The 9,242-nt window shown below is 35.8% G+C and overlaps 1 protein-coding gene across 1 annotated transcript in view; it reads left to right on the plus strand.

Moving 5' to 3' along the window:
• The window catches only part of MINAR2 (membrane integral NOTCH2 associated receptor 2), a 24,704-nt gene that overhangs the window by 3,307 nt on the left and 12,155 nt on the right, over window positions 1-9,242 (plus strand). Inside the window, exon 2 of the mRNA XM_006157415.2 lies at window positions 8,790-9,017. Coding sequence (XP_006157477.1) covers window positions 8,790-9,017 — 228 coding nt within the window. The remainder of the gene's footprint in view (window positions 1-8,789; window positions 9,018-9,242) is intronic.

The following is a 9,242-nucleotide window of genomic DNA, read 5'->3' on the forward strand; positions in this document are numbered from 1 at the left end:
CATATATTTAAACACTTTTTCTTAAATTGTTGTGCTAGAGAATTAAAGAATCTTCACAATAAACTTCATGTTTCTATTGTTAATTTGGAGTCTGCATCTGATAAGGCATTTAGAAATGTATCACAAAATTTCTGCCCATCCCTTTATAAAAAGGTGAGCTGATTTTTAAAAAATTAAAATACATTTTTTTCAGATATTGTGGTGGATCTCTTTCTGATTAGCAGTCGAATTTTGGAATCTTTTCAGACTAATTTCTTTATCTTTTCATGGCTTCCATCAGTTTCAGAACCCAGGAACTTTCTCGACTAAACCTCTCAGTTGGAACAAAAGGCCAAATAGGAGAAACTGTTCTTCCCTTGATTTCTAAATACTGCCATTTAGGCAGTGAGTTTCTTTTCTTTTTTCTTTCTTTCTTTTTTTTTTTTTTTTTCTGAGAGGTTTTTGCTATAGGGCGTGTGCACTCACCAGACAGAGAGACAGAAAGCGAGTAACCACCCCCCTAGGGGGGGCATGGCCACACCTCACTCCCTTCTCCTCCATCCTCCTCTCGGGATCTTGGGCACGCACGCACACGCGCCTGGCATGAGTTCAAGCCACCGGGTCTGGGACGCGAACTGCGGTTGACTACGTGGGAGTCCAGCGACATAGCCATTACGCTAACTGCTGGTCCCAGGATTGAGTTTCTAATCACCTTTTCTCACTCATTTTTAGTCCTTTATCTCCCCTTTCCCTAAAATTCTAACATATTTTCCTTCTATCTTGTTTTTTTTTTTTTTTTTTTTTTGGTTTAAATGATTCCTTAACTATCTATCTCTGACCACATATTTCAGAATCTCTATTCTCAGTCTTTTACTTACTTTAGGCTTTTAGTTTAGGCTTTCACTGGGATACTATATGAATGTGATTACTGGCTTTCATGTATTAATTATAGAACTAAAATATGTGCATTCCATTGGGAATGCTCTGTCCTGAAATTTTGGATCCCATTCTCTTAATTGGCTTAAGAAAATTCTATATTATTTCTAGTTTGCTAAGTAAGTTTGCTTAAAATATGTTTGAATATTTTGAATATGTTTTTCTCAATTATTATAATATTCTACATTTTCCCCTGTTAAGGTGTTGAATTGCATTACTATTTTAACTGTATTAAAGAGGTTTTTGCCTTTGGTCATGTGTGCTCTCCAAGAGAGAAAAAGAAACAAAGACAGTGAGAGGGAAAGTGAGTAATTACCACCGCCACCCTCCCCCAGGGGGATGGCCATGTCTCAATCTCTTCTCCTCCATTTTCCTCCCAGGATCTTGGGCATGCACACACACACCCACACCTGGTATAATTTTCAAGCCACTGGGTCTGGGACTTGAACCATGATCAACCATGTGCAAGTCCAGCAACATAACACCATCTCCTGGCCATATAACATTCTAAAATATTAAACCAACACACTGACAAAATAGCCTTCTCTAATATACATAATTTGTACATATTGTAGAATTCTGTTTAGTAATATTTTATTTATGATTTTTGCATTTATGTTTACAAGAGAAATTAGTTTATACTTTTCATTACTGACCCCCCAAAAATGAGTTAGAAGTGTTTATTTTTTCCCTATTTCCTAGAATTTGACCAATAGAAATGATTTATTTATAGAAAGTCTATAAAACTCTCTTGTCATTTAAAAATGTACGAGTAGCTAGTATAGATTTAAAACTATTTATTTGTAAAATTATCACAGATTTATTATTTTATATTATTTCTTAATTAAGATTGGTGAATTAAATTGCATAATTTCTTAGATTGTTTCTATTGTTTTTCACTCTCTCCTGTCTCTTCTCATGTTCCCTTCATGTTTCTAACTCAGCGGATTTGTGTCTTCATTATTTTTTCTGAGCAATATTGACAGAGATGTTTTGAATCTCAGTAATCTTTTCAAAGAAAGCTTTCAACTTTGCTTATCCTCTCCATTGTGTATTTGCCTTTTTTTTTTTTAGTATCTGTCTTTTCTTTTTAGTGTCTGTTACTTCGAACTTCTGTTTATTATTTCATTTTAACCATTTTCTTAGATTTACTGTCTAGCTTTCTTTCTAAGGCTTTGAATTGATGCTTATTAGCTCATTAATGTTCTCATTCTTTTCGTATAATGCGTGCATATATGTTTATAATATTCCTCAAAATATTATTTCAGCTCTAGACAACAATTTTGTAATGTAACACTTTTTCAATTTGATTCTGCTCTAGGGGCCAGCAGGTAGCATAATGATTAAGGCACTGGACTCCCACATGCCCAATCATAGTTCGAGTCCCAGACCTGGTGACTTGAAAATTGTACAAGGCACATGTGTATGCATACCCAAAATCCCAGGAGGAGAAAGAGGAAAAGGGATTGCAGTGTGGCCATCCTCTTTGGGGGGGGGGGTGATTTCTCCCTTTCTGTTTCACTGTTTTTCTCCAGCAAGCACACATGCCCTATGGCAAAAACCTTCAAAAAATCAATACATTTATTCTCTCTAAACTTTCAAATTCCCATAATCATTTCACTTAAATATATTTTTAAATTACTACAAAATATAATACTTTCCATGATCTTTTCCATAATGATTTCTTTTTCTTTCTTCTTCTTTTTTAATTTTTTGTTAGATATTTTGCCATAAGACAGAGATAGAGAGGGAAAGTGAGAAATTCCCAGTTGGGATGGCCATGCCTCGATCCCTTCTCCTCCATTCTCCTCTTGTGATTTTTGGGCACATACATGTGCTGGGCATGATTTTCAGACTGCAGGGTCTGAGGCTCGAACTGCAGAGTCAGCTATCTGGGATTCAGTGCCTTAACCACCATGCCACCTCCTGGCCACACAATGATTTCTAGAGTTAGACTAGGGTGTTTACAGTCAAAAAGCAGGATATGACCATATTGAGTCTTTAAAATTTATTTTAGAGCCTAGTACCTTACCAATCTATTAATGTTCATGAATTTTCAGTGTTTACTTAAGAAATTAGTATTTTCAATTATTTAATCTGGGTCTATATATTTCACTTAATCAAAATTTTTAATTTTATTGTTCAATTCCTCTTTACCTTAATAACAACATAATTATAAAAACTACATGCATAAATATTCTTCTTGTAATTATTTCAAGTGTTGCTTTATAAATGTGAGACTTTTTATTATGTGCAAACATATTCAGAATTATATATCACTGATGATGTTTACTTTTATTTTCTAAAACCTTTTCTATAACTAACACAACTTTTGTCTGTTTTGTCTGATATAAATGAGGGAACGTCAAAGAATTTATGTAAAAATTAGAATTGAAGTATTAGTTTATTTTGGTGCAAACTTTTTTTTGAAATTCATGCCTAGTTTTAACTTCTACTTCTTCCTCATCGTCATAATGCCCTGTTTCGTTTTTTGTCGTCTACAGTCAGAATTTCACACTAGAGTTTCAAATTCCCAGACTCTTCTTGTTCTTTCATTTTTTTCTTGTAAACTGTCTAGTCCTTTCTTTAATCTCACCTCTTTCTTATATTACACCAACACTGTGAATCTAGTGATATTATTATATGTATGTAAATGGTCTTAATTTTTTTAATGCATGTGTGTGCTTATGTGAGTAGAGAGGAAGAGAGAAGAGAGAGAGATCACTTTTTACAGGGTCTCATCATGCCACAACCTTCTTTGCCCAGCCCTCCAGATTTTCAGAATCCTGGGCTCCCACATACACACCTAGATGTTTTCAGGCTGATCTATAGGTCTACACCTATGATTGGCATACAGCTTCCAGCTCTGCTGCCCAGTGGACTCTAGACTGTGCCCCCTAGGCTGGGCCAATGCTCTTCTTATTGACAAGTTTCTGTCCCAATGTTACAGGTGATTATTTTACAGATTACTGCAAGTGACACTAAAACAAACGATTTCCACTTTATATAATATGAAGAACTATCATTCTAGCTTCCAAAATCACTTTCATCCACCTTCACTTATGTGTAGAATTTCAAGATGCTGATTTCTGTCTTAAGGATGGATGCTAGTCTACACTGTGATAAGAACCATCTCTCAAGATAGTAGTAGGGACTAGCAGAAGGCATAATGGTTACATCGCTGGACGCTCACATAGTCAACTGCGGTTCAAGACCCAGACCCAGTGGCTTAAAATTCACACTGGGCACATGTGCAGCCATGCCCAAGATCCCGAGAGAAGAATGGAGGAGAAGGGATTGAGACATGGCCATCCCCCTTGGGGAATGATTTCTCGCTTTCTGTCTCTCTGTCTCTCCAGTGAGCACACACACCCTGTAGCAAAAATCTCTCTCTCTCTCTCTCTCTCTCTCTCTCTCTCTCTAAAAAAAAAATATATATATATATCAGTAACTGAAGACCAAAAAATAAGAAAAGAAAAAAGTTTCTTGTTCATGAAAAATCTAAGGAAAGGAAGATGGGTTTGTGGGGCACCTTTGACCCAGAGCTTCAAATTATTACATCTTATATCTCTGCCATCCCAGAACATTTATTTACAATGTCACAAAAGATAAAAGTAAGAAATAAAGAGCCAAAAATCTTGTGGAAGATTTCAGGGACCAAGCTTCGAAATGATCTCTTTTACTATTGTCTACACGTCATATTGACCATAAAAAGTCTAACTTTAAGATGGACTGGGAAAGATATGCATACTCTGTACTCAGGAAGGAGAAGCAAGTTAGTGAGCTATCGTCATAACACACTGTGCTCGTAGTTGATATTTTCAAGTATATGTTTTTATATTTCTTTCCTCTTCTTATATTCTAGGTATCTCCTTTGGAAATATTAAATTTTGGGGGTTTTTTTTTGGGGGGGAGAGGTTTTTGCTATAGGGCATGTGTACCCGCCAGATAGACAGAGAGACAGAAAGTGAGAAATCACCCCCCAGGAGGGATGGCCATGCCGCAATCCCTTCTCCTCCATTCTCCTCTCGAGATCTTGGGCAAGCACACACACACGTGCCCGGCGTGAGCTTAAGCCACCAGGTCCAGGACACGAACCACAGTCGACTATATGGGAGTCCAGCGAAATAGCCATCACGCTAACTGCTGGTCCCAGGGTCTTGTATTTCTCAGGCCATCTTCAAGTTCATTAGCATTCTGCTTTAGACTTCCTGGGTCTCTAGGATTACAGATGCCCACCACTTCACCGGCTTTTAGGTTGGACCTGAAATTGAACCTGGGCCTCTCATGTGGTCCCAGCTCATGGAGGACAACACCTTGGCAGTACCACACCACTGCTGCTGGGTTTTCCACCCTATTCTTTGTTGAAATATTCTAATCGTCTTCTTCTTCTTTCTCTCTCTTTTTTTTTTTTTTTAATATTTTTTTGCTACAGGGCATGTGCACTTGAGCACATGATAGACACAGAGCAAGAAAGTAAGAAATCACCCGCCCCCCGGGGGATGGCCATGCCTCAGTCACTTCTCCATGCACACATGCACGGCATGAGTTTTAAGCTGCCAAGTCTGGGACTTGAAACATGGTCACTATGTGGGAGTCCAGCAACGTAATCATTATGCCATCTGCTGGTTCCTAAATTTTCTAATTTTCTTAAAAAATGATCAACTTACCTATATCTTTTTTTTCTGCTGCTGTTATAATTTAGAAGCTATACATTCTTCTTCTATAGATAATAACTCTATATTCTAATTTAAATTATTTCTTAAAATTACTAAATCAAATCTATGTTAAGCTTATTACTGTCCAGTGCTTTAGTTTCTCTTATTTTAAAACTCACAGATTAGTAATGATATAATGATAGTGATTTCTATTTTACCACAAAAATCATTAGTTGCTTAGATTTACACACACAATTATTGTTTTTCCTTCTTTTTTCTCTCAGCATTTCTTTTTATATTTTAGTTTTTCTTTCTGTAATCAACTTTATTCTCCCTGAAGCACATAAGGTTTTTTTTTAAATGGCATAGTGTGCATTTTGTCTTTTTTTGGTCCAAATATGTCCAAATGCTTTAATCTATATGATTAAAATAATGGAAATACTATTAAGTTTTCCTCTGGTCAAAGTATTTTTTTATGGTATGTAAATAGAATAAAGGATTAGAGTCAGATACATACTATTTTTTTTTCTTAAAATTATTTGGAAAAAAGTTGTCAAAATACAAATTAACCTCAACCACAATTAGCATATTTTAATCCCACCATCAAAGTCCTAATAAAGACATACTATTAATTTTCTCTCCACATATCCTTCAGACATTCATTGGCATTCAGTGTAAAAGTAAACGGTGCATTATAGAATAAACCTCAGAACTTTCAAGAATATAGTCTAGAAATAACAGGCTTCAGTGTTCTTTTAGAATATATTTCTGATTATCCGATCATCTTACTATTTTATATTAATTTTTCTAAGTCTATGTACATTATAATAGAATGTGTAATTTTTTCCTGACCCCAAAAACTTTATTTTCCTCATTTGCAGAGCTTTCTTATTTAAGAAGCTCAAGAAATAGTCTAACAGGCAAATAACCTGACAAAAGCAATTTGTCAATGTCCAAAGAATTATCCTTCTTCAAAGATGATCAAAGATATCTGGCCTTGAAGAAAAAAATGAGTCAGAACTAGGCTACACTCAACCGATCTAAATATCTTATCAAGCCATGTTTTGCTCAATTCAGAAACATTACTTTTGAGACCATCCACCTTTAAAATAAATGCTAAGTCAAGAAGATGTATTATTTTACTGTAAACTTTGACATTATAGAATATGAATTGACTTGAGCAGACTAAAAACCCATTCAAGTCATAGAGGATACTTAGGATTCAAGTTGGTCTCTAAGTATTTTAAAAATGCATGGATTAAGAAAGTTAGGGAAACCTAACACCAAAAAGAATGCGGATGGCTTTATCTAGATAATTTTTTTACCTGTTAGACTTTCCAGAAGGAAATGATATCTAATATTTGTTTACAACAATTGCTTATGTAAGTATACATTTAATGCGACTTACATGTCCCAATAAAGGCTGAAGATGTCAGTTTATTGCTGATCACAAATATAATTCACAGAAATATATTGGGTCATGGGGGAAATCATGACACATTCTTGCATTAAAAAAAAAAAAAAAAAAAACAGAAAAATATGTCATGACTTTCCCAATGACCTAATAATTCATTCCTATTGAAACGTCTCTGTTTAGGATAGCTGAACTATATAAAGCATTTATTTAAAAATTGCTGTAAATTGTGTAAATGGATCATCAGTGTTTAAAAGTTAAGCCTTAATTATCTGAAAATTAACCCAAGTGGAATTCCTCTCCTGCTGCCTCATCATAAATGAGGCATTGTTGGTTTCTTTTAGATTTATACTTGACCAAATGAACAATTTTAATATTAAAAATTTCAACCTTCATGATATCTTTGTAGTTCTAAGGGAAAAAATAAAAACCAAAGTAAAAATGTGAAGGTCCACCCAGACACAGAAAGCATACATTGTATAATAAATACAAAATGGGTCTGAACTTACCTGCGCTACTAGAATCGGGGATCCTAGTTATCCTGGGGTAAGGGGAGAGAGAGTGAAAGACAAGGAGTATGAGAGATATTGTTAATATTCTATTTTTGGGCTGGACTGTTAAATCTCAAGTTTATCTGGCTTGTAAAGATTCATTGACCTATATGCATGTATCACATGTGCCCTTCTATATATGCATATTATGAATCAATAATAAAGTTTTTAAAAAAAAATGTTAAAGTCCTGGGACCAGCAGTTAGCGTAATGGCTATGTCGCTGGACTCCCACGTAGTCAACCGCGGTTTGCGTCCCGGACCCAGTGGCTTAAAACTCAGGCCGGGCGCGTGTGCGTGCGTGCCCAAGATACTGAGAGGAGAATGGAGGAAAAGGGATTGCGGCGGGGCCATCCCCCCTGGGGGGTGATTTCTCGCTTTCTATCTCTCTGTCTCTCTCTGTCTGTCTGGAGAGTGCAAGTGCCCTATAGCAAAAACCTCTCCAAAAAAAAAAAGAAAAGAAAATGTTAAAATCAATATTTGAGCCATTGATATCCAGCTGCTCTGTAGTGCTCTGTAGACACTTACAATGCTCAAGACTGCCTAGGCCTCAAGGCTCACTTAAATGAGTGTCAAGAGAGTAGCTGTAAAAGACAAGACATATTGATAAAATGTCTTTAATCTTGACTTTGCTGATTAACACAGTAATGTTAAACATTATTTTTATCAGTCATGGAACATACAGAATGAAATAAAATGGCATTAGATCTCAATGCAAGTAGACTGGAAAATAATTAGCTTTGTTCAGAATTGTACTGCATGAATTTTTAATTTTTTTCTCTAGTCTATAAATTAGAGTATTCTTTGTAATTTTAAGATAGATTTTTTAAAAAAAGAATTATTTTATTCAACTTTACTTATTCATTTATTTTTATTTTACCAGAGAGAGACAGAGTGAAAGAGAGAGTGAGAGAGAGAGGGAAGATGAGAAAGCAAGCCACCAGGTCTGGAACTTGAAGCACAAGTCAACCTTGTGGGAGTCCAGCACTCTTAACCATCATGCCACATGCCAGCTCCCTAAGATAGCGTTTTAATGAATGATTATTAAAGCTGAAGTGGATCATACGGGAAGAAAGAATTCAATTAATGGTAGGAGTCTAGATGAAACTACATTCTGGATTCACCTTTACAATCATTGTTTTAATCTGTTAGATGTCTAGGGAGAATCATCAAATTTTCAGGTAGTTATCTCACCTTCATTCTATCAGAAGTCCCCTTGGTAAGAGAAGTCTGTCTCTTTACTTCCTAACAGAAAGAAAAGAAGAAGCTTGCTATTCAACCAAGTAAGGGCTCCAGGGAGAAGAGAGCTGCCACCGTTGATAGCCCTCCACCATCCATGTCATCAGTTATGAAGAATAACCCACTATATGGTGATATGAGTATGGAGGAAGCTATGGAAGAAAGAAAAAAGAGCCCTTCATGGACCATTGAGGAATATGACAAGCATTCCCTGTACACAAACCTCTCTGAATGTCTGAAGGTACTCGACTGATGACCACCTCCTTCGACTGATGGGGGAGAGCAGTTAGAGAATCCTAACAGGGGTGGGTGCTGAGATGACAAGCATGCTTTATGAGACACAAAATCTCCAGATTCCAGCTCATGTTAGTCCCTGGTTTTGCTTTCTCCTTCCTAGTCAGCCTAGGTGTTTGTTTGTTTGTTTGTTTGTTTGTTTATTTATTTATTTATTTATTTATTTATTTAT

This window comes from Tupaia chinensis, unplaced genomic scaffold (assembly GCF_000334495.1).
Source record: "Tupaia chinensis unplaced genomic scaffold, TupChi_1.0 Scaffold000541_1, whole genome shotgun sequence".
NCBI lineage: Eukaryota > Metazoa > Chordata > Mammalia > Scandentia > Tupaiidae > Tupaia > Tupaia belangeri.